The 27,406-nt window shown below is 35.2% G+C and overlaps 1 protein-coding gene across 3 annotated transcripts in view; it reads right to left on the reverse strand.

Moving 5' to 3' along the window:
* Positions 1 to 27,406, reverse strand: part of LOC124363240 (protein tramtrack, beta isoform-like) — a 46,501-nt gene that overhangs the window by 16,710 nt on the left and 2,385 nt on the right. For all 3 annotated transcript variants that reach the window (XM_046818418.1, XM_046818435.1, XM_046818426.1), the window contains exons 2-4: positions 21,135 to 21,305; positions 16,647 to 16,787; positions 5,129 to 5,428 (exon numbers count right to left, since the gene is read on the reverse strand). In XM_046818418.1, coding sequence (XP_046674374.1) covers positions 5,129 to 5,428; positions 16,647 to 16,787; positions 21,135 to 21,305 — 612 coding nt within the window. The remainder of the gene's footprint in view (positions 1 to 5,128; positions 5,429 to 16,646; positions 16,788 to 21,134; positions 21,306 to 27,406) is intronic.

The following is a 27,406-nucleotide window of genomic DNA, read 5'->3' on the forward strand; positions in this document are numbered from 1 at the left end:
AGAAGAAGCCGACATATGCAGGGGCAAAGCTCTGGAATGCCCTCCCAGAAGAACTGAAGAAGACAGAACGACAGCAGTTTGGACGGCAACTGAAGCACTGGCTCCGAGAACACCCTTACTACACCCTCAAGGAATACTTTGAAAGAACTGACGACTAACAGTATGCTTTTCTGTCTTGTTTTTGTCTTGTTTTCTTATTTATGTATTGACACATGTACTATTCTCTAAGATTATGTAACAATAAAGAACAGTTATCAATAACAGTTATTTATTAACTATCACAAAATATTATTTAATACACTAATTATTATAAAAACAAAACTGTAATCACAAAAATCCACGTGTTTTCACAAGAGACAGGATACTCACAATGAGAAAAATAAAACAAGAAAAGTAAACAACTCGCAGAGGATCATGGGTAGTTGCCGGGTAGTCACATGACAAAACCAGGTGCTCCTATTGGCCGTTGTGGACTTAGTGGATATTGCAACTAAGCCTCAACTTTGGCCTCAAAATACACTAGGATGTGGCGGGATTTGATAGAAAATAACAGTTGAATTGAATCCAGTGAGGAAAAATCTATAAGAAACAATATCAAACTCAATTTCGAAAAAATATGGACTTGGCGGATTTTGATTCTAGGCACCTCATTTATCAGTATTCTAAATTATTCCTTTAACCCTAGAACTGGCAATGGTGTCAATCTGTACTGGCGGCTCTATTTTAACAGCCTCGCAGACGTTTCTTATAATGTATCACATTTCATAACTGTTAGTCCAAATATAAACTGTTATATGTCAATGTATTCACAACTATATGGAGAACATTATAATAACAATATCTTAATGTTTCCATGGAAACACATTTTTGTTTTTTTTTACAAAATGTAAGAAAACATTTTTTTGGTCATTATTTTTGTAAATATTCCGTTGTGTAACTGCTTAGCAATAAGCTTTACATCAAAACTGTAAATGTATAACTTATTCAAAATTTTGTCCTGATTCCAAAAATATATAATTATTGTAACTTTTACCTCAAAACGTATGTGTTACAGGGCTTTGTATGAAAAATCACGCGTATTTACTTATTTTCAAAAATGCGTAGATTTCTAAATAAATATTATTTTTCGTGGGTAAACATAATCTCATGACTGCGTTTTTACTTATATAAGTATGACAGATAAAACAAAAATACAATAAAATAATAAATTTAATCTAACCCTATTTACATATGTACAATATATACAAAGTTTCATTTTTCACTCAGCGTCACTAGATTTATCGTGCTCTAAGTTTTCACCCATACTAAAACTATAACCAAAGAAAGCTAAAAAAACAATAATAACAACACTAAAACACTATAAAATACAATTTCCACAAATACTATTGGATTCGTAACCTCAAACACAAAACCCGGTACTTGTTTACAGTTTCACAACAATGTGGTTGACCCGTACTACGTTCACATCAGCTGTCCATAGAGAACGATGTTTTATGGTAAACAAAGAAGACAATAATCGAACAGTAAATCAGTACTATAGTTAATGCTGTTCCAGAATATATCAAATACAAATCATTTATGACCTTAATTGCCTAACATTTCAATAACTGTACATGTCTACTTTGGCGACGAATATTCGTCGTTGCCAAATCGGACGGGCCTTTGGCGACAAAAATTCGTTTCATACCAGCTGGAGGGTTAAACTGTTTTGATCTTTGTCTTCATTTAACATTTAAACCTTCCATGGACTTCAATGAATATGAAAAGAATTAGCTAAATTTGTTCCGATGTTCTCGATATTAGCGCTTAACAACACATTTAGAGCTTATTTTAATTGAATTGAATTGAATTTATTTCATGTCTTTAGGCCTTGTGAGCAATGGACACAGTCATCTTACAATTAATCAGTCAGCATAATATTATATACTAGAGTAACTTATAAACTAAACACCAACAATGTTGAGTCAACAAGAAAACAAATAATCAACAAGTCAATAACAAAAAATATAAAAAATCTATAAAATTGATAACAAGATAAAATCCTAAAATATAAAATTTAACAAGACAAAATCAACAAGATAGAATCAACGAGATAAAATTTAGTAGATAAATAAAAATGTGGACTTTCTTAAGTTAAAAACTACAATCTACATTTTTACAAGTCAGGTACTAATTGATTGAATAGAAAGGGTTTTTTACAAGCCAAATGAAAATAACCTGTTTGAATTTCTTTAAGTCTACAGAATTTGCCATACGACCGAGTTTATTAAAAAAGGTAATGGATAAATAACCAAAGTTCTTTTGAGTTTTGCTTAATCTACAGTAATCTTTGTCTAGTAAATGCCTATTTCTAGTATTATGAGAGTGCACATCACTCCTATGGACAAGATCATTTGAATTCTTCTTAACATAAACAAGACAGGTGTATATATAAAGATTTATTACTGTAAGAATGGATTCTTGTATAAATAAAGGTCTACAACTAGCACTTCTGTCTGAGTTTGTTAAAATCCTAATTGCTTTCTTTTGTATTAGAAGAACTCTATCAATTCCAACTCCGTTTCCCCAAAAAAGTAAGCCGTATAAGAGTATGCTGTTAAAAAAGGCAAAATAAGAGTTTTTTAAGTATTCTTTAAGTACAAAGTGTTTTAGCTGTCTTAACAAAAATACAACTCTAGATAATCTAGAACAAACTTGGCTAATGTGATCTGACCATGTTAGTTTACTATCTAAGACAATTCCCAACAGTTTGACATTAGGTAAAAAAGTGCACTGATCGGGTTGTAGTGCAAATAATATTTGTTGTGTCTTACATTCATTCAGAGCAAGTTCATTAGCCTGAAACCATGTCTTAGCCTCGAGGCAAGCCTCGTCAATAAACTTACATAAGTTAATGGTATTTTTGTCAGAGCTAAATAGAGTAGAATCATCAGCATACAGAATGGCGTTGGCCTTAACATTACAAGGGAGATCATTAATAACAATTAAGAATAACAAGGGTCCGAGTACCGATCCCTGCGGCACGCCAAACTCGACCGAGCGATAGGCAGAAAGAACACCACCAACACAAACTCTCTGCCCACGCTCAGCCAGGTATGATTTTAAAAGCGCCAATTCAGGTTGTTTTATGCCATAAAAAGATCATTTAGAGAGCAGGATTTCTCTCGGGACACAATCAAAAGCCCTGGTAAGATCGAAAAGAGTCGCCAAGGTGGCAGCTTTAGATTCAAAACCATCGAAAATCGATCTCACCAAAGCTCCGACCGCATCCAAAGTACTTCTTCCTGCTCGAAAGCCGAATTGAGAGTATTGAAAAAGGTTGAAACATTCAAAGTATTTACCGAGTTGATCATTCATGATGAATTCCAAAATTTTTGAAAAAACGGGTACCACAGAGATCGGTCTATAGGAACCGGGTAAATCTTTGGGACCCTTCTTATAGATAGGCACAGTTTTAGATGTTTTTAAAGATTTTGGGAAAACACCAATACACAGGCACTGATTTATACACCAGGTGAGAGGCAATATGATAGAGAAACAGATTCTCTTTAAAAGAACACTAGACAGGCCATAGATATCTTTACTATTTGAAGATTTCATATCTTTCACCACTTGCAAAACCTCATCACAAGACACTGGCTTCCATTTAAAGGTGTTAGGAGTACGTGGAGCTTGACCCAGGAGATCCTCAGCAGACACGTTACTGGGAGATATGCTTTGTCGTACCTCTTTCACTGTCTCAACGAAGAAGTCGGAGAAAGCCTCCGGCGAAATATCTGGACTGGATGGAGGGGTAGGGCTCCTTACTGCAGCAATAATGGACCATGCAGTTTTACAAGGATTAGACGCAGAGCTGATTAACCTCTTATTTGCTTTAAGCTTTGCCTTCTTCAGTTCATTTTTATACTTGTTTCTTTCACCGACGTAGGCCCTTCGTGAAGGTTCAGACTTGGTATGACAGTAAACTGTATAAATTGCCATTAGATGTTTCTTAAGATCCCTTAAATGGTCGGTATACCAGTTGAGTTTAACGCTTTTCAACTTAGAGTTGCTAACGATTTTAAGATTTTTTGTTTTAACAGGGCAACATAGATCAAAAATAGTTAAAAATCTGTCCAAAAAAATGTCAAATAATATTGTTTCCTTGTTATTTACTGCAAGAATGGTTGGCCAATCAATCAATGTCAGATGAGAGATTAAGTTTTCAATATTGCTAGGAGCTAAACATCTCACCTCGATTTGCTTCTCCTGACAATTCTTCTTAGTCTGGGGTTCAGGAACGAAAGAAATTTCAATCATGTTGTGGTCGGACAGACACTCATTTAAGACCTTAACTTGAAAGTAATTATCATCCCGATTAGTCACAATATTGTCTAGGCAAGCATTGCCTCTTGTGGGAGTATTTATAGTCAATTTACAGTCCACTGATCTTAGAATGTCTTTCAAACCACGAACATTGGAAGAGTTTACATTCAAAAAATCAATATTGAAATCACCACAACATATAATAAAACATTTAAACTTAATCAGGTGGTCAAACAATCGTTCAAAGAGACTCATAAAAGTGTCCATATTCCCCCCAGGAGGTCTATAGAGTGCAAGTAAGATAATTTTATACTCCGTTAACATAACTGCTGCCACTTCAATGTTCATCTCACTGCAAAATTCATCAACATCTACAACAGTGAACTTGATTCCCTGCCTCAGAAGTACACCCGAGCCACCCCGTTGACTAATTGATCGGCAGTACATGCTAGCTGGCACAAAGTCTTGGATGTTAACCATATCAGAAGTTAGCTCCGAGCACCAGTGTTCACTGACACAGAGTCCAATAAAGCAAGATTCCGCATTGTTACTGAACATGTTGGACTGGCTGATAATGTCATTCCTGCACAAATATTTATGGTCTATTCGAGAATTAGTTCCAATTCGAACATATTCTCTGAATACAAAGATTATTTAGTATCACTGATTTTTTTATTTTAAAACTTTTTTAAAAAAGATGGCTCTGTCATTGCTGGAAACTTATGAATATGAAAGTCTGGAAAAAACCTTAAGAGTCTAGAGTTTGATTAGTTTTTAATTTTGACCATTTTTAAATCTATTAAGAAAACCATATTTTACTTACTATTTTGGGCACCACCATGGAAAGAGAATCACTTGGAGATTCACTAAATTCTTGAGTGAAGGTGTGGTTGTCATCTTGTAACCACTTTTTGGGATCAAACAATCCTTCACAACCCAAGTCAGAAGAATTCATCTGCTCAAACATTTCTTGTGGTATCATTTCACCTTGGACAACCTTATTATCACCATTAGTCTCAGACTTGCGTTTTCGTTTCTTAGCCGGGGCTCTTTGTTCTGATGAGGCATTTTCTGTTTTTTTGTTTGGATCAAATAGACCCCTGACTTGCAAAGCCTCAGCTACCTGCAATCATAACCACAAAGTAAATTGGAGAAGATATTGTTTGATAATTTAACTAATTAGAGTAATAATACTATTACTAACATAATTTGTATTGATTACTAGTACCAATAATTAAGTTATATTATTTGTTTGACAGAGATTAAATTCAGGCATGTCATGTGTGTAAATTCTCACAGTGCTTGTTTTATAAATATCAAAGTGAAAGAAAACAATTAATGCTGAAATCTATATATTGCATACACTGGCAAAAACTGTTTATATATATATATATATATATATATATATATATATATATATAAAATAGTCTATGTAAAAATGTTTACAAATTGAAATATATTTGATGTTGCAAAAGATGCATTTTTCTGAGTTGTCATGTGCCTTGCCATAATTTTGTTGCAAAAAGGCCTGCTTACAATATTTTAGCTCTTTTATAATATACCATAAATGGTACATGTCATTGGTGGAATATAATATCCTTTCCACTGTCGTGAACCTTGGTTCACATCCTTGGTGGAATATAATATTGCTTTTAGCTGTTGTGAACCTCAATTCACATTATTTGTGGAATATAATATTGTTTTAGGATGTTGTGAGCCACTTGTTGTCCATATTATTGTCTCTGTGCTTCTAATTTCACTTGCCAAGTGTACAGATGAACACTCTTTATGTCTTGTTTGTTTTAATATAAGGCATTAAAGCCAAAGAAAGTCTGTTGCTAATACTATACTCTTTTGAATTTTATAGGACAATACGTAAAGTAAAATTAGCACTATTTAGTACTTTGTACATTTTAAATCAATGACTAACATTGACAAAACAACATATATGTGTGAACTGATTTGGGGCATGAGTGGTAATCCAGGATGGAATTTCACAAAATTAGCCATGGGCCATCAGTGCAAATGTGTTATAATTAGTTTTAATCCAGACTATTTTGGCCGTTTTACAGTTCATCTATATAATGTTCCAGTTTATCCTTAAATAATACATTGTTTAATGATTATATATTAAAATTAAGTGTTATTTCTTAGAAGTACTTCTAATTTTCCTATAGAAGCCAAGACAATTGGCATCTATATAAGTAGCTATGTAGTATACAATATTAACCCATTACGGCTCACTGATGAGCTGGGCTCGTCATGCAACGGCCGGGCCAAACGGCACGATGACGAGCTCAGGTCGCAAAAGCGGTCTGCTTTTAAGTTTCCCTCAAAATAGTTCTATTAATGTCTGATAGATCGGGTAATCGTCTTCACTTGTCAACTAAGAATGTTTAACAATGGTCTACGTTTAGAGTTTTCAAGTTTTATAAATATCCTACAGATCGCAGTTGTATGTCGAAGTTGAAAAATCATTCATATGAGTTTACTCTCTGCTTTTTAACGCTTCTGATTGGGTGTATTCCTCAGTTGTTATTATAATACTTTTGAGGTTAGTGACACAGAACTAAACGACGTTAGATGTACATGTTGGCGGGTTTAGTCTAGACAATGGCCCGGATGTTGTAATCGCTTCGCCCGAGCCGCTTTATTTAGACTATGATTCAGACATCATCCCCGCCACCCCCCACCCGGAACCTTGCTCGCGTGTTATCGTTCCTACATCACGGATACCCCAGCAGGCCCATGTTCCATCTGAACGAATACCTTCACAGCTGAATTTTCTAGTATACAATAGCGAGCGATACAATGTGGCGCACCATTGCTGTTCGCGCGCGGCCGCTGATCATAAATTAATTCGTGCCCACTGGTGCCCGCGCGCCAAAACAATACGATCTGCAATGGGTTAAACCTTAAAAGTGCTAAAATAATATTTGGTTATTAAATCAAGTGTAATTTCTTGCATATGTAGATAACTTAAATGTAAAAAGGGTTAACAATGAATAAGGCAGTTGAAACATTTAAATTGTAAACATTTTCTAGATAAAGATTATTTACCCTGGAAAAGTAAATAAAAGAAATGTCAGATGACACGTAAAGCCAGAGACGAGCCATGGCAATAAACCGACTCAAAAATGAAGCAATGAATTAACTGAAAGCTAAAAGCCCCTGCAAGAGCTGAAGTAATACCGACTGGTGGTCCCGACTCTTGCAGGATGAAGATCATAGGTCAGGGGTTTTAGTGGGTGAGAGCCTCACATGCCTGGGGGAACCGTCAAGGATAGGCAGTACCCTCAAGGTACCTGGTAGAGATTTCCCCCTCCAAAGGAAGAGGTTCCTTGAAGCAAAGGAAAAAAAGCTGATCCGTATTTTATACTCCTCAATTTGAACATGTGCAGCTTGTTACAAGTGAACATTGCTAGATTCTTAGCCAAAGTCATTGGGCCATTATTATTTAAGGATAGACTGGATCATTACATGGATGAACTGTAAAACGGCCAAAATAGTCTGGATTAAGACTAAAACATTTGCACTGATGGCTCATGACTAATTTTTTGAAATCCTATCCTGGATAACCAATCATGTCACAACAAAATTCACATATGTATGTTGTTTTATCTATGTTAGTCATTGATTTAACCCATTGAGTTAGTAGTTATATGTGCCTCTGCAGGCCTGGTAGCAGCAATTAACCCTTTAAGGACCAACCGTCTCATTTATCGCCGGCGGCGTACTATGCGAAAAGGACCAGTCGTCTGATTTATCGCCGGCGGCGTACTATGCGAAAAGGACCAGCCGTCTGATTTATCGCCGGCGGACTTTTCATATTTTTTAAGAGATATTTTAATCTTCTATATGGAATAAATATACTATTTTTCTATTCCCTGTATGTTTCTTACTATGATATCAAATTTTAAACGTCTTTGGAATCATCAGCTTGGTGAAAACAAATATTTTACGGCCATGTTGCATCTTAATGTTGTCAGGGTACTTTGGGATTATACCGACCACACCCAGACATGAATCGTTATTTGACATTTTGCTTCTACTGATTACTAGATTAGCGTAGAACAATATTTCGTCAATATAAAACAGGAATTGTCTTATTGCAAACCCCTCCCCATCCTCAGACAGAGGTCAAAGTCGAGCGGTCTAGTAAATAACGTGATTGCAGAGTCTCGCCGCCCGTTCAGCTGGTGCGTCGCTTTGTTGTACTTCCGTGTTTTACCCCTACATTTCTACAAACACAAAAATTCAACAAAAACAAACATTACCAAACAAAAACTAAACTCTTTATTGAAAAAAACACACAAAACTTGTTTTTATGTACCGTGCAAAAAACTTAAATAATCATGTGATGCCACGCGGCCTGCCGTAATCGGGATTCTCGAAAAAGATAAGATAACAGCGACAACAATACCGATCACAATACCTGGAAATGCTTGTTGATTGATGGAATGTTAGTTATGATACTCAACTACGTTTTATAACGTTCATTGAAAAAAGTTTAAACGTTGGGGGCATATAACGGAATCTGACCCCATTAACAATTGATAATTGTTGTAAGTTTGTAATTTTGTAATTAAAGAGTTGTTTTTTCATTCTATCATGTTTGTTTCTATAAATGTATATTTTTGTGTTCTTCATAATGGTGTGGTCGGTATAATCCCAAAGTACCGAATAATATCCTTAGTAGCCTGTAAGGTTTTCTATGTTAGGCTAATGCTGAAAAGTGTGTTTTAACCAGTGTTACAGAAAAATTTAATTCATTTACAAACTTTTTTATTTTTTATTCCAGGGTTTTCAAATTTTGTACAGTTATAGAGAATTATATGTAGAACTAATAAATACCATTTCCCACAGATAATTTATTCTTATTTGTGGTAGTTATTGAAGATCAAACTCAATTTATTTAATTTTTTTTTTTTTTTTATTTGATAAACAGATAAATTAAATTGGTTTTTGCTATATAATGACTTAAATTTATTTTTTCACAATGAACAATTTAATTATAAACATTTTAAGCCTAAAAACAAATCTGTACAGTAATTAGTTCTGAAGATATGATTTTTCTCTCAAACGCTTGAAAAATCGCACATTTTTAATATGCACAGTTCTTGGAGCATGGCCAGAAAAACAATGTAAAATTTCTTTGCACATGTAAAATTTTGATCTGGTCCTAAAAGGGTTAATTTAGGTGAAATTGTAAGTGTAGTTGTTCCGTCATAAATTTGTTTTGTTTATGATAGAGCAATGAAATTCGAAACATTGTTTGAAATAATTTTTTCTCTACATTTTATATAAAACTTAAAGAAATAAAATGCTTTATTTAAAATCCTTAATTACATAATATATGATTTTTTGCAAAAAAGAAATCGAAATAAAAATACAACTCACTTTTTTAAAACAAAACGTTTCAAACTGTGTATTTAGCATGTTTTTTTAAATAGTCTATAATGTTTTTTTTACAGAAAAATATAATTAATCATATATCTAAAAATTCAAATTTAAAACAAACAAAATTAAATACTCACCACTGTTATTTTAATCGTTCCACACCAAAGTTAGTAGCTATGGTAACTATGTTGTGTTTATTTCTTTGTGCCATCTAAACACTTGGTAATAATCATACCAACGATATCTAGCTGAGATATGGTGAACTACATAAATAATGTAATGTCAAATGCTGACCACATGACTTGGCGTTCGGTCCCAGCCAAGTGCCACGTAACCAGCGAGTGAGTCTACCTTAACCCTTTGCACTCGGATGGGCCATTTAGGTGGCCGACGTCGTTTCTGTGCCAGCTCTATATTGATTCATGACCGTTCGTTCGTCTTCTCAGGTCGGGTAGGCCACTATAGTGGCAGCCGCCATTGTTGTATTCAGATCGGAGCAGTTTGTATTGGTTTTGTCTGTGAGGTCGGATGGGCCACTCTGGTGACCACTAGTGATTTCCCTACGCGCTAAGTAGGGCCACTCTGGTGGCCATTCAACATATTTATTTATTTCTTTTTTTTTAAACAATATCCAGTTACTATGGTAACAAAGGTATATTTTGGAACTTTTGAAGAACAGTTGGGAACACTGATTATATTTATAATTTCTTCCGTTTACGAAAAAAAACTTTTAAACACATGATGTCAACGGCCATGCCATTACTTCACTGCTTGTTGCTTACTACTTCGTTCCTGCATCTGTTATGTGTTTATTTAGCTGTTTTGAGTGATTACTGTGACTATTTGAAAAGTGTGATTTAACCCTAGAAAGCTAAGGCGTCGTCACTGTGACGACGCGATACAGTTTTTCGAGTGTGCCGCGCTAAGTTACTGTTTGAACGCGCCCCCCCTCCACGTAAGGTCAGTCAACGCTCCGCCGGGTCTGTGAGTAGTTTGGCAGCCACCTCGCTCGTATAGTTTGTGCAATATATCGAATGCGTAGTCGTGGAGACGAAACGTTAGCTTGTACGTTGTTTTTACAATAGCATTGTGTCGTCTTGCCGACGATAGTTTAGTGTTTTACGTGCTCGTCATATGTACGAATGTTTAGTGTTTCTATGTGTTTTTGTATGTGATAAAGTTGTAAATATTTATGTAATATAGTTATTGGTGAACTCTCAAAATGGATACGGATCAGGAACAACGTATTCTACAATGTTTGAATGAAAGTTTATCTGATGACTTTATATCTGAAGAAGAAGAAACCACTGATCAACGATATTACTCCGGTATAGACGACAGTGATGATACAGACGCTGACCCGGACTATTCACCATCAGGTACTAGTTCTGCTAGTGATAATGAAGACTTACTGGAAATACCTACAGCTAAAATTGCTACACAAGGGATAATTATGGATACTATAGATGAAACTATCAATGCTGTTATTGCAGCTTATTGCCATGGTCATCCTCCACCGACAGACATTCCTCAGGTAGGAAATGCACCTTTAGCTCGTCCGGCTTCACCACCAATGTCTAGACCTCAGGAAGCTTTAGCTCGTCCTGCTTCACCACCAGTGCCTAGACCTCGAGCAGCTGTGGCTCTTCCTGCTTCACCACTAGTGCCTGTACCTCAAGCAGCCGTAGCTCGTCCTGCTTCACCACCAACTGTAGCTCATGGACCACCACCAGTTCCTCGTGATCCACATCACTTTATATGTCCTAATCAGCGTATGCGGGGGAGGAACGGACACTTGTGGAGTAACATTCCATCACGACCAACAAATACCAGAGCATCTGCAAGAAATATAGTACATATTCGGCCAGGTCCAACTGTTAATGCAAGAGACAAAACAAACCCTTTGGATGTGTTTTCATTATTTTGTACAGATAATATGAAAGACAGTATTATAAGTCACACTAACTCTGCAATAAGAAGAAAACAAGTAAATTACACCAACTTTACAAGTACAATTTCAGAAATTACTAGAGAGGAGTTTGATGCATTTTTAGGTGTCCTGATTTTGACGGCAAGTCAAAAAGATAATCACATGCCCTCTAATGAACTATTCAATGTAGAATTTTGCGGTAACCGTTATCTGGCTACAATGAGTTGTGCGCGATTTGATTTTTTAGTGGAGGCCCTTCGATTTGATGGATATGAAACAAGGAATGAGAGACGTAGGCAAGATCGCTTCGCTCCAATAAGGGAAGTCTGGGAGATGTTTGTGGCGTCTTGTAGAGACAATTACAAACCAGGATCATACTTAACAATTGATGAACAGCTGTTGGCATTCAGAGGTCGTTGTAAATTTCGTATGTATATCCCTAACAAACCATCAAAGTATGGAATCAAGATTGTGATGGTTTGTGATACAGGTTCTAAATACATGATAAATGCGATGCCATATTTGGGTAAAGGAACCACTCCCAGAAATATACCACAAGCCGAGTTCTTCGTAAAGGAGCTGACACAATGCGTCTACGGTTCAAATAGGAACCTCACCATGGACAACTGGTTCACTTCGATCTCATTAGCAACACAACTTCTAAATCCACCAATAACTATGACTTTAGTTGGGACTCTACGTCGGAACAAACCTGAAATACCTCCAGAGATGAAAGAAGCTGGAGATCGACCGGTTGGGTCTTCAATGTTTTGTTTTGATGGACATAAAACAATGGTGTCGTACAAAGCAAAGAGTAAGAGAGTCGTGTTGTTGCTCTCAACTACTCATGAGCAACCATCCATCAACCCAAGGAGCAAGAAGCCAGAGATTATCGAATGTTACAATGCAACCAAAGGCGCCGTTGACAGTCTTGACCAGATGTGCAATAACATGTCGTGCAGCCGAAAAACTAGAAGATGGCCATTGTGCGTTTTTTATGGCATGATTAACATAATGTTAGTCAATTGCTACACAATTTACGCACATAACATGGTTGCTCAGGGCTCAAAGCCAGTTTCAAGACGTGATTTTGCAAAAGAATTGCACAGTGAACTCGTCAAGCCTTGGCTTCAACATCGAAATCGCATCACAACTTTGCCAAAGCGTCTACGCGAATCTATCGCCAGCATCCTGGAAGTTGATATTCCTGCTGCCCAAATAGATCCTCAACTTGTCCAGGGAAGAAAGATTTGTGCATTTTGTCCTTCAAAAAAACGACGAATGACCTCCCATTTCTGCCGGCGCTGCTCAAAGGCAATGTGTGGCGAACACCAAGGGAAGTGGTGTGTGGACTGCACTTGTTAAGTTTTCAATTGAAAAAAAAACTATTATATTTAATGTAAGTAAGCTTTAATATTAATTTTTTCTCATTAAAACCCTTTTTATGTAAAATAAAAATGTTTTTATTAATGGTAGTCTCCCTGACGAATGTTTAGCTGTAACGTGTTTTTTACGAACCTTAGCTTTCTAGGGTTAAGTACCTAGTTTACCTTTAGTAATACCTTATTTTTTACAACTTATAAAGGTAGGGTAATCTAAAATTGTACTATATTACCGAAGACATTACACCACATGTATAACCTTAGTATCTTGGTTATATGGTTAGGTTTTTAGCAAATGAGGCTGTCTATGTGTTGTTATTAATATCAAAATGACTAACAAAAATGTTTATGTAGACAAATCTGACGATCTTAGAGAATTGCTTGATGAGTATATGTCTAATAGCGATTCTAATCATGAAAGCGATGTTGATTCTAACATTGGAGAACAATTTGATGAATTCAGACGAAGTGAAATAGATCAAATAAATGATACTTTGCCGGAAAGCCCAATTGATCAGGATCCAGATAATGTTTATCTAGATGGGCCCGATTATGAAATAGAACATGAAGACCCCTTTGATATCAAAAATGTAAATGAACACGGCAGTGAGAACAACAATGTAAATGGACCTGATTCTACTAACGAAGATGGAGATTTAAATGAAAACGAAGGTGAAATAGATGATGCAGGTTGGAGGGAATGGAATGACAATGATGTGGGGTTTGAAAAATTTAGATTTGTACTCAACAATGGCTTTAAACCACCTCAAGGCCAAACCCCTCAAACTGAACTTGATTTTTTAACATTATTTCTTACAGATGAACTAATTAATGAACTTGTTAATGAAACCAACCGGTACGCCACAGAAAAAATTCAAAAAAATACCCCATTGCGGAAAAAATCAACTTGGTGGAACTGGACAGAAGTGACAAATAAAGAAATGAAGGCCTTTTTCGGGGTACTAATTAACATGGGACTAAATCCTAAGCCAGAATTGGATGACTATTTTTCTTCTAATATTGTAGATTACCAGCCTTTTTTTAAGAACACTTTTTCTAAAGAAAGGTTTAAACAGATTTTTTGGAACCTTCATGTACATCCTCCCCATAGTAGTGGTCCCATAAGAGGAACCCTAACACGCTCTGGAAAAGTGCGAAAAGTAGTGCAATATTTGGATAAAATGTATAGAAAATATTATGTTCCACAGCACAAGATCAGCGTGGATGAGAGTACCGTTGCCTTTAAAGGCAGAGTACATTTTAAAGTCTATAACAAGGATAAACCCATAAAATGGGGTATAAAGATTTTTGTTATCGCAGAAGCAAGCACCGGCTATATTTGTGGCCTAGAACCTTACTTAGGTAAGACAACTACAGAAACTCTGATTAGGCCAGATTTGCTTGTAACAAGCAGAATAGTGCTGCACTTGGTGAAGAAACTGGAAGACGATTACGGCAGTGTACAAGGCTTTCATATTTTTACAGATCGCTATTACACCAGTGTAGAACTGGCATCTGCACTTCATCAAATGAAAGTACACTTGACAGGTACAATAATGCGTAATCGCAAAGGGTTACCCACAAAAATCAGATCTTCTAAAAAAACACAGAAAAGTAAACTAAAAAAAGGAGATATGAAAGTATACAGAAAGGAAAATAAATTTTCTATTGTACACTGGAAAGACACAAATGACGTGACTGTTCTTAGCACTTTGTATGATGCCTCTGTACAAACAGTTAGACGTGTCAAGAAAGGGGGAGCCGTTGTCAGTGTAAATAAACCAAAGTCTGTTTGTAAATATAATGAATCGATGGGTGGTGTCGACCTGACAGACCATTATATTTCAAGTTACCCATTCATCCGCAAGTCACTAAAATGGTGGAGGAAGGTTTTTTTTTGGTTGTTTGAAACAGCCATTGTAAATGCTTACATTCTGTTGACAAAGAATAGACCAGAAAATGCCAAAGTCCGACAAAGAGTTTTCAGGAAAAATCTGGTAAAGCAATTAGTGGGGGACAAACAAAATAAAAACAAAAGAAGCAGGCCACCCAGCATTGAACAAGAAGAACGTTTGAATGGCAAGCTTCATGTATTGATGCCTCTTGAAGGTAAAAAATTGAAGGACTGTATTGTTTGCAGTGGACGAGGTGAAGGTTCGTCAAGGAAACGAACAAAATTAATATGTGATACTTGTGAGAGTAAACCAGGACTTTGTGTTGGACTTTGTTTTCAAAAATATCATACAGAAAAAGACTTCAAAAATTAGTTTGTGTCAACAACAACAAAAAATTATATGTATTTTGTATGTACTACATAATTTTTTGCATTTTCAGTGTTTTTTATTAATATTAATTAATACTAATATTGTATTATATTCCAAAGAAAATCAGAAAACTAAAAAATAGATACCTTAAGTTGTTAAATGAATTAAAACAATGTAATTTAAATTTATTATTGGCCTTTTAATTATTAAAAACCCAAGGTGATTCACAATTGTATTAGATAAGCAAAAATACGTTCCGACCTGGCAAAGCACAATGGGAGTTTACTAACCGAGCAGAGAGCAAAGCGGCCATTGCCACAATAGTGGCCGTGCCGACTGCACAGGACAATGAGGTTAGTTCATCAATCGAGCTGCCACGGAAACAGCTGTGGGCAGTAAAGTGGCCCATCCAACTTGAGAGGACAATCATTAAAACACCCATCCGATGGCAAAGGGTTAATGGGTAAATATGCACAAAGTACTAGTGTTATTTTACTTGAAGTATTGTCCTATAACATTCAATAGAGTATATTATTGTAAACAGATTTTCTCTGGCTTTAATGCCTTTTATTAAAACAAACAAGACATAAAGAGCGTTTACCTGTACACTTAGCAGGTGAAAATAGAAGCACAAGTTAGGCATGAAACTATAATATGGGCAACTAGTGGCTCACCACAGCAAGAAGCAATATTATATTCCACCAACAACATGGACTGAGGCTCACAACAGCTAAAAGCAATATTATATTCCACCAACAATGTGGACTGAGACTCATAACAATCAAAAGTAATAATATTATATTCCACCAATGACGTGGATCAAGGTTCACAACAGCCAGAAGCAATATTATATTCCACCAAGGATGTGGACCACTTAAGGCATATTATAAAAGACCCAAAATATTGTAAGCAGCTCTTATCACAACTAAATTATGGCAAGGCACACGACAACTCAGCAAAATGCATTCTTTTGTAACATAAAATCTATTTCAAGTTTATAAAAAATTGTATGCATTATGAGCCTCGGTCCATGTTGTTTTTTATATATATATATAAAATCATATTGTGATAATTTGGTAACATTGTATGAAACAAATATATGGGTTCGTTACATGGATGTGATCTATGAAAAAATCATAGGCAAACTACGTACATGAAGCACCTATAAGTATGCTCAGCAGTGAATGTTTTAGATGGTATGGCCATGATGTATGAATTATCTGTTTTTTAACAGATGTAGTGAAAATTCTGTTCTATATAACAACTTTAAATAAATGATGACATTAACAGAAAATCTTTGTAATGACATTTTAGCCTTTGAAACTTACTAAAACTACTCTAATTTGCATAGCTAAAAGTATATACCTCTAATATATCTGGAAGCTGCTCATCTGATATGCTGATTTCCCCTTGGTACATAAAGTCAACAATAGTTTTCAAATGGCTGTATTTCATCTCACTGAGAATTACAATGGGGTGTTTACTTGGAGCTACTGTGAACAGAAGCTGCAACAAAAAAACACAACATAAAATGTAAACATGTATTCACAGTATACAGGGTGTGTAAAATCTTCTTTGTATTGAATTTAACTTAAAGATTTATATAATAATGTTTATAAATGTAGATTTATAAATATACAAAGTGTGAAAATGTCTAGAAACACTTTACTATTTTTAAACCTTTGCAGACAAAATTTACAAACTTTGCAAAATGTTTTACGGCTACCTTAATTAATTTTGTATGCAACTATATTAGAGAGAAAGCCTCTGGAAAGCATCATGGAAATTTTAAATGCAACTCTAGGTCAATATGCATATAATTTGAAAGATATTTAATATTGCACCCTAATGCCGCAAATCACACTTCAAAAGCTTTAATTTATTACAAAAGGAAAATAAATACACATAACGTTGCAATGGTGGGAAGAGTTGATATAATGTGAGTGTTCGAGTTCAGCTCCATTTCATCTACGGCTTAATGCAGTGCCTGAATCTGACACTGTCACAGACTTGACTCCTGGAATCTGGACAGTCTTTGACATCAGATTCAAACACAGCACTAAGTGGAAGGTGAAATGAGTTGAACTCTATAATCACATTGAATCAATCCTTCTCATTACAGCTACGTTATATATAGAAAACTCTGTTGCTCCGCCGTAGTATCATGACTGTAACATAATAGTACACTCAATAGATTACACTTGATTTTGTAGTCTTGGTGTCTCTGATGTAGAAACAATAGTTTGTTTTGAACTTCTTCGTCGCCGAATTTTTGGGATCTCTTCAGACGAACATGGACTTCAGATTCCAGGAGTCGAGCCTGAGATAGCATTAGATTTTAAATGCTGCACTAAGCGGAACGTGAAATGGAGCTGAACTCAACATTCGGTGATGAAATAATATCAATTAAACCGTAATGACTGCCACTTTGTATAGAATGAATGTTTTAGGAATTATTCTACAACAAATAGAGCACTTTTGAGTATTTTCTACTAGAATTATTCATAAAACAATTAAGTTGTTTAAGCAGTAAGTTGTTTCCCAAAGACTAACGGTCTTTTATTAAGCGTAGATTGTTATTTACGACTGTCTGCCATTCAGAGTTCCATGTTACTTTTAATTTTGCCATCACCTGTGGGGTTAACATCTGATGCTATCATACATCTGGTGAAGACTTAAAGTTTTAATAATTATTTAATGCCTTTATCTGCCAGTTCATTACCAAAAATGTCCAGATGACCAGGTACCCAAACAAATGTAACAACCCCTTCGCACTGCAGGAAATAAAAGGAACTCCATATGTCTCGAACACAGATGTCTTGTGAAAACATGTCACTGATAGCCTGTAAGCTCCTGAAGGAGAGAGAGAAAGAGAGGATCTTTATTTGAAATCGTCAAGATTTTAAATGGCGTTATAACAATCAATAAAATATAGTCATCGATACAAAAATTAAATTAAATTAATCATTCCAGTCTTTCCCAGCTGGGGAATTCATTGATGGCGTGGAATGGTGTCCAGGAGCCAGTTCAGCTGTGTATGTTTCAGCAAAACAACTCTTTGTGTGAGTTGGGGAACTGAAGTTCTCTGCATATCTTGTGTTGTAGATATGTTGATCACATATCGTTGAAGGTTGTTGGAGGTGGCTAAGACTGACTTTTAATACATATAAATTTATAACTGTCATTAGTCTCCATTCCTTGAAAACAACTCTGCAGCTTTCCTGCCCATTTAAGTTGACCATTATTCTTACTGCTTTCTTTTGTAGAATCAGAACTCATTCTAAATTCTTATTTTATGAGGCACTCCAAACAGTAATTCCATAGCTAATATGGCTTTCAAAAAGGGCATAATATGCTTTTCTAGTTCTTCACAGTACTGATTGCTTTTGTTCTTCTAATTGCAAACAAAGCACTGCTTAACTTGTTGTAAAGGGTATCAGTGTTACTTTCCCAAGAAAGATCTTCATCAATAACAATTCCCAGATACTTACATTCTGTCACAGACCATAGTCCAGGAATGTCAGATACATCCCCTTCTTCCTACCAAATATTATTTATTTATTTATGGATACCTGCAGCTCCATGAATTACTTAACATTTTTTTTTTTTGTTCTCTTAGGACAAGAAGCTTATAAATTGAACTTAGTCCTGTAAGAACCTTTGCGCTGCTTCCGAAGTGATAGGATATTCAGGATGGGTAAGGTTAGGGAGTAGGGGCCGCCTCCTATCAAGATCCATTAGGAAGAATTAGTGCACTACATCTCAAAGTCATCCCGGAAGAAGGGGAGGCCAGCTCTAAACCAGCGTCTCCAGTCTAAGTAGGTAGGGGGTGGCACACCCTTGTTGAGGTTAACAAGAACCTCTGAGGTAAAGGAACAAACCCCACCAACTCCAACACTCATCTTCCACAGTAGACTAGACCTATCGAATTGCCCATGAACCCCAGAATCTCAACGTTTGCGGTTAGTGATGTGCCGCTACTGGACATCCGTTAGGTTACCCAGATTGAAGTGGCACATTGGTTTTTGCTGTGCCCAGTGGTGGGTTCAACTGGTAGGTATAAACCAGCCAGAAGTGATCATTACTTAACATTACTTTTATATTAAAACGATTAAGCATAAACAAAAGAGATTGCTACGAGAGATGAATAGCGTTCTGGTGAGAGACTCGCAGGCACACTCACCACTATTTCTTTAAAGGTGTTGCCTTAATGCTACACATTACTCCACCCAAACAAGCTAATAAGCATGACATTGACTGGCAAAAATGTGTTGTAATATGTAGTCTACTGATAGTGGCAGTTCATGGGGGTTAGAACAAGAGGACTTCAAGCTCCAAGCAAATGTGGTCATTGCAATTTGGCCCCATTGCATGATCCATAGAGAAGCATTAGCCGCGGGCATCTCATTAAGGAACTGTTCTATGTACTTTTAACATTTTTATCGGTGCAGTCAACTACATTAAAAGCACTCCTAAAAAGTAAGATTGTTTTGAACAAATGTAAAAGGACCTGGGATCTGACCATTCATGTTTTATTCTAAAGTTGTTCTTATTGGTTGTCTCTTGGTAACCCCCTTTGTAGGGTGTTTGAGCTGAGATATGAAATATATGCTACCAGAAGGTTAAAAACAATGTCATTGCCGATAAATTTGGTGATAAGAACTTTCTGTCCAAGATAGCTCTTCTTACTGAATTGTTTGAAAAGTGGAACATACTAAGTAAGTAATTACAAGAAAAGAACACAAATATCTTAAATCTGTCAGATAAAGTGGAAAGTTTTAAAAAGACTCGATTTGCAGAAGACTGTCATGGCTAAAAGTGAATATACTAGATTTTCCGCCTTGAAACAGATGAAATATCTTTCCAAACTGAGTGAATTTTGATGAATATCTCCCTATGAACAATGTCAACTCTATAATGTGGGTTTCAAATCCATTTAACAAAGAAATTCATCTAAATGCTGAAGAGAGTGACAACTGGTTGAATTCCAAACAGATACTTCGTTAAAGACTAGATTCAAAACAAATCCAGCTCTATTTGCTAGAGTTTTGTTATAACGTAGAAAAAAGTAAACCTGCAAGTTGCTACAGAAGTGTTGGTTGTATTGATATCCTCTGCTACTTCCTACTTTTGTAAGGCGGCCTTTTCAGCTATGGCAGTCATTAAATAAAAATACAGAACAAACTTAAAAATTGCAAAATAAGTGTGTGTTGCAGTATTGAATATGAGTACAGATTTTGATGTTTTAATTACAAGAAAAATTTCATCCTTTATATAGACTTTTAGTAAATATGTCCGATTGGCTTTTGTGAAACTGTAAACGAATATTATGAACTGGGATGAATTTGAGTAGATGTAATCTGACTAGCTAAACTGTAATTTTTATGAAGCAATAATTGAATTATTTAACAATATTTAAGGTGTTAAACTGTCTTATTTACCTCTATATATATTTACTTGTACTATTCCAAGTTCAACAGTAATATAATAATAGTGTTCTTCTAAAAAATCAGTAATAGTAAATAGTATACAGTTTTACATCATTTATTAAAAACACGGTTATTACTTGACATTAGAATGATGGCTAATTTACACCATGCATACAGGCAAATATTTTACCAATATGAATTAATTATTATGTGAATTTTCAAGTCACAATACTTTATGGTTATTCTTTATTGCCTCTATTAGATGACCTGAGGGGGTGGGGTGCCGCACAAAGTAGTACAAACCTAAAGGAAGCTTTGAATCTAAAAAGTTTGGGAAACACTGTGTTAACTCATAGCTTCATTGTGAATTTACTATATTTTAGTTTTTAAAGTACACTTGGTATTTTAATTTTAAGTTGCTTACCTTAAAGTATGGGCTGCAAGCAGAGAGAATAACTTTGTGAGCCTTAATGTGTTTTCCCTCAACAGAGAGTGTTACGTCTACTAACTCTTCAAGTTCTAGAAGACTCTTGAACACAGAGATAAAATTCGGCTGGTGATTATTCCAGCGCAAACTGTATTCTTGGTCATCCATCTAACAAAATCATAAATATAAAAATTATTATATTTTTCTTAAACAGTAAATTTTGTTGAATATTACCCTGTTTTTAACTAAATACAAAAATTAGAACTCGAACAGTACAGGTCCAAATAATTATATTTCCAACACCATAGTTGAGTTTGCCTTGTTGCACCTATCAAGGAATTATATGTACATGCCAATCTACTTAACAAAATTATGAGTTCTTCGGAATACAAGAATAAATGAACAGTTTGACAAACGTTGCTACTATAACTTAATTTTTGAAAATTCAAATATTATGCCTTGAACAACTTTACTAACTGAGCAAAATTCATTTTTCTAAGCACTGTGGATTTTTTAACCCAGAATCTACAAGATGTCAAGAGACAACTTTTAAATGGCCATTTAAAGAGAGCCTAAATATAGAAAAAAAATTTAAATTGTAAAATAATGAATTTAAGTCATTAGACTAGCTAAATGCATTGATGTATAATAGAACTGGATCGCTGACTGAAGGCGTGAAAACGCAACAAAAACGATCCGCCAGCCACTACCTCCTCCCGCACCCCCATGTAGGCAAGAGGTGGGTCTACCCTCTGTTTACACACACTTGCTGAACATCTGTTTTGCAGTTTACAGTTGTTTGGAAGGTACTATTTCAAAGTGCTATACTTTAAACATGTTAATTTAGTGTTTGATGCCATGTGCATTAGAAATCAGGTTGTATATGACCACAATGAGGGTAAAAATTGTGGTTATATTACATTGGACAATAATATGCAAATAGATTCTCCTGAGACACTGGCTAGTGAGGCACTTGTGTTTCAAGATGTTACATTGACAGGTAGTTTTAAGTGTGCAGTTATTTTTATATTGATAAAATAAGCTCACACGTTCTCTCCAAACTAATAAAAACATCTATTTAAACCTGTATGATGTAGGTATTTGAGTAGAAAATGTAACATTTGATGGTACATGTACGAACATATCTGCTGTAGAAAAGCTTAGTTGTAAATTACCAGAAAAACCATTTCTCATTTTTAAAACTGACAGCACAGGAACGTATATGTACTACCTTAGACACATGCCATATGTTAAAATTAACAAGAAAAACACTAGCAGAAAAGGGCAAAATACAATATGTAGGTGGCGACGTTCATTTTAAGTTTATTCACATACTTAGTACCTTACAAATAAAACAATTTTAAAACACCCGAGAAAGATGTTTGCTCTTGGATTCCACACAAACATACTACTAAACATTTAACAACATTAGCCTGTAGAACGCTAACTGAAAATGTATTTAAAAGCCATTCTAGTTGCTATGATTATAGTGAAGATAGTCATGATATGATGCTAGTAAAACTAATTGCCCATTTATTTTTCAAAATAGTGTATTTCCATTTACAGGGTTGCTACAGGAGTCCAATAATGAAATTCCCTAACTTTTCCCTGATTTCCAGACCAAATTTTTCATTTTTCCCTGACTTTTTTCGATGCAATCCCCAGGGTTTTTGGCAATTAATGGGTGGGAAAAAGCGGTCTTGAGGCTAACAGGGTGGCAAATATAAAAAAGCAAAACCTGCTTCATGCGCCGCGTCGTCTGCAGGCTTGGACTCGGCACGGCAGCAGTAAGTTTATTTGTGTAAAGGGATTTTATATTTTTCCCTGACCAACGTCGAAATTCCCTGACTTTTCCCTGACTTGAGACCGGATTCCCTGACTTTTCCCTGATTTCCAGTCCTGTTTTTTTTCCCTGACTTCCCTGACCTGTAGCATCCCTGATTTAGCTAAAGAAAAAATATTAGAAGCTGTATTCACCAGTCTTGGCATTCGCAAAAACTAAACAAATTAGTTTTGTTTAGAAATGTATAAATAATTAACATTTACGTTTGTAATATTACTTGCTATTGAATAATTTTTGAAATCACTGTTACTATATTTTACCTTACATCTTACGTTCCTAATAAGATAGATAACCGCGATGTTACAGTTCCCGTTTAATAGTATTAAAATTACCCTGTGATCCAATTAGGTCAGAACTGTTCTATTAATCCATGCAAAAACTGTAATTTTGGCTTATATTACAGATAAAACAAAATAATAAACTTGGTTTTTGTACTAAAGCTTCTCAAATATAAAAAGGTTGACAAGCATGAAAAACCTATAGATGCCATAAGACGCTATGCCTACACCGGGCTCTGTTGCCTACAGGTGGTAGAGGGAGCGGCGGAGCAGTTGGACTGTTTTACAGTAAACGCAGTGCCTTATCCAGTTCTATTATACATCAATGTCTAAATGACAAATTTTCACACTATGTAATTTGTTAAATTTTACTTTTAATTGTAACCCAACAGAATTAACTTTTGCCTCTAGCCAGTTATTAAACCACCAATCAGCTGTTAATAGTTATTTTTTATGCAAAGTATCTCCACTGTTGATCATAGTTTTCGTCCATTAGCAGTAGAAGATATTATTAGCAGATATATATTATTATTAGATATATTAGCAGTAGGCTTCTTGAGTGATGAGCCTACAGAAGATTTGATTCTTTGAGGTAAGTTTTTAATTTAAATCCAAAGTATAAAGTATCAATTGGTCACAGCCAGAACCAAAAAGATTTAAAAGCTTGTAATTTATAGAACACAATAGTAGTTTTTTGAGAAAGACTATTTCCGGCTATTTTATTTTATGTCTATCTTGAAACGTTAAATAAATGTACATAACGTGATATTTATCAGTTCCGGATGTGACCTTCCATTGTGTTTTGGGTGTGACCAGAACTCCAAAACACTAAATTTCTAAAGAAAGTATTATTTATTTATGTTAGGTATATTTTTTTCTACATTGTACACATAACATCTAACTAAACTTACATTATTTCCATTAATACATGACATGTTTTAAAACAAATTTGAATATTCTAACTGTGCTATAAAGCATGTAATAATTATTATAGACTTTTCTCTACTCTAGACTATTAAGAGATTGGAAATATTAAGGAAAACAATGAAGAAAAGTGGAAGCTCACCTTCATAGAAATATCGAGACAGAAAAGAAGACGGAAGCTTAAGGAAACATTTAGTAAAGATCATGTATTGATGGAAGAAGTAAGGGAGATGACTAGGTTAAGAAAAAAGAAAAGCAGAAAAAATGAAAAACTTTCAGGTACATTGTTACCATCTAACATCTTCCCTTGGCTCTTACCAGCGACCTTAGTCATTGGGTAGAGCAGTAAATCGAGTCAAACATTTTTTTGCTTTCAAGCTCAAGTAAAAAGAAGGCAGTGGTTAAAAGACTTATTGATGAAACGTTTGGGTCAAGTGTAAAAAAAACTAGATTTGCCCTTGTCAAAATCACATTATAAAATTCCAGAAGAACTTGAAAATCTAATAATAAAGTTCTACAACAAAGACAGTATCAGTCGACACGACCCAGGTAAAAGAGATAGTAAATCTATGACGAATCCTAAAACTAATATTAAAGAAAAGAGACAAGTTTGTCACGTAATGTTGACAATTAATAAAACTTATCAGCAATTTAAACAAAAATATCGTGATGCAAAGATTGGGAAAACAAAATTTTATGAACTAAGGCAAGAAAACATTCTTTATGTCTCATGTGTACCTCATAACATCTGTGTATGCAGATATCATCTGAATTTTACTGTAGGTGCTATCAAAAACTTTATCTGATGTTCCTACTAATCAAAATGTTCTTTTTGAAAGATTAGTTTGTGATCATACAAAAGAACTATGTATGTTACATTTTTGTCCAGAGTGTAAGGACAAAAATGTAAGTAACTTGTTTGTGGATGAATTTAACCCAAATCAGCCTATAGCTTACAGTAAATGGGAAACCACTGGAGAGATGGATACCTTGGAAAATTCTAACTGTCATCACACTTGATGAAGCCCTAGATTCGATTAGCAGTTACCTGCTTTAAAAACCAATGTAAAGAAAGTATAAGCTGACCATTTTGATTATGCGAAAAAAATCTAGATTACCTGGTCAAGCTGTGATCCAAGTTGATTATGCTGAAAACTATACATTGTTGGAGCAAGACGAAATACAGTCTGCACATTATACTCATTATTGTGTAACCATCTTCACGTGCTGTGTGTGAATCAAAGGTTCCACCTATTCATATTGTGTAATCAGTGATCACCACACACAAAGCAAGTTCTCAACTTGGGCATTTTTGAAAGCCATAATTGATGATATAAAGATCACCTATCCAGACCTCTCCCACATAAGTTTCTTTTCAGACAACTGTGCTGAACCTATTCTCTGATTTATTGCTCAGGATTACCAAATAACTAGTGCCCATTTGGAACTTCTTTGCTGCATCTCATGGAAAAGGAGCCATTGATGGTGCTGGTGGTACTATCAAAAGAACAGTTTGTGACGCAGTTCGCTCAAGAAGGTTTCAAGTAAATTCTGCAGAATCTTTCTACACTTGTGCTGTGTCACAATGTAAGGGCATAAAGTGTGTCTATGTTATTAAGACTGACACCTTATCCAATGGAGAAATGCTAAACAGGTGATGGCTAACCTTGAATCGCATTAACACGTACACTATGGGTGAGGTCTCGGGACCTCAAGCGGAGGGTCCGGCACATGCGCCTGAGGTTTCGGGACATCATGTGCACATCACTTCTATCTTTCATTAGTGTGTCTTTGGCACTCGCGCGGGACGGTTGAGGTTATGTTTGTTTTTTTGTATGAGCTCAGCTGAATTCTCGGCATGTGTAGTTTATACTTCCTGTGCTTGGCAAGTCTGTGGCGTTTTATTTCTGTGACATGGAGTTTTTTTACTTTTGTATCGTCTTTAGTGTTACTTTTAGTTTGCATGTAATTAGAGTTGTGCATTACATGTGATTTAGTTTTATTTATCATTTGAGTACTGAATGTGAAGTTTTATTTCTCTTGAGGTGTGGCATGTGTATTGTCTCAGCAGGATTACTCCTACATCACTTAAGTTTCACAATGGATCCACAACCAGAAACAAGTGCTGAAGTTGAAATTGATTTTTTGAAAGATGAACACAGTGGCAATGAAAAAGATGACCAGGAGTTTGAAAAAAATGACAACGACTTAGACCCTGATTATGACGCTCATCCTCCCTTGTAGTCTGATAATACAAGTGGATTGAAGCAGAGTCCGTTTACAAAATGGGAGGGACTTCTGGTACCAAATCCTGGAAATAGGCCTATTGATTTTTTTCCTACTAGTTAACATTATCTTCTTTGAAAATATTGTCAGAAAAACGAATAAATACGCACTAGTTATTTTGTGGCCCAAATACGACTCCAAAATCCAGAATCCACAGATGCATAGACCTGACTGTTGAAGAGTTCAAAGTCTTCCTGGGGTTGCTTATCGACACAGGATTAAACCCAAAACCTAGACTTCAGGATTATTGGAGGGATACAAAGTCTATGGGAAATTTTAGAGTCGAGATAGGATTTTATTAATATCGATATGTTTGAATTTTGATATGCACAATGCAACTGACAGTCTTACAAAAATAAGGTACTGTGTGGTTTATTTTAACAATAAAATGATGGAGGTTTTTTATCCTCAGAAAAATTTATCATTGGATGAAGGAATGGTATTGTGGAGAGGCAGACTCTATTTTCGTCAGTATATTAAATTAACGTCACAAGTATGGAATCAAGTTGAATGATAGTACATTAATTTTAATGTAAACAATAAACAACAAGAAGTGACTAATATTTTGAGACTTTGAAAATGGTGATAAATGAGGAGACAATGTAAGATATTTCCCACAAGTGACAAGATCTGATTAAGTAGCATCAACATGTGGGTTTGGCTCCTGATAACCCATGGGGAGAATTCTTTCCTCCATTTCACAAAAGCTGTTACTTATTAAGGGTAGGGTACGATAAGTGGACCCGGTTTTTTATATTGAAGAATGCAAATCAGCGATACCTAATATTCGCATTTCAAATCCTTGACTATCAATCAATATAAAGTATCTATAGTCCTCAATAACAATCATATGTTTTAAATTAAAATATGAATTTAATATTTACAGTGATCAAACAAATTATTATAACCAAAATTAGGAAAACTGAAGACGACCATAT

This window comes from Homalodisca vitripennis, chromosome 1 (assembly GCF_021130785.1).
Source record: "Homalodisca vitripennis isolate AUS2020 chromosome 1, UT_GWSS_2.1, whole genome shotgun sequence".
Taxonomy (NCBI): domain Eukaryota; kingdom Metazoa; phylum Arthropoda; class Insecta; order Hemiptera; family Cicadellidae; genus Homalodisca; species Homalodisca vitripennis.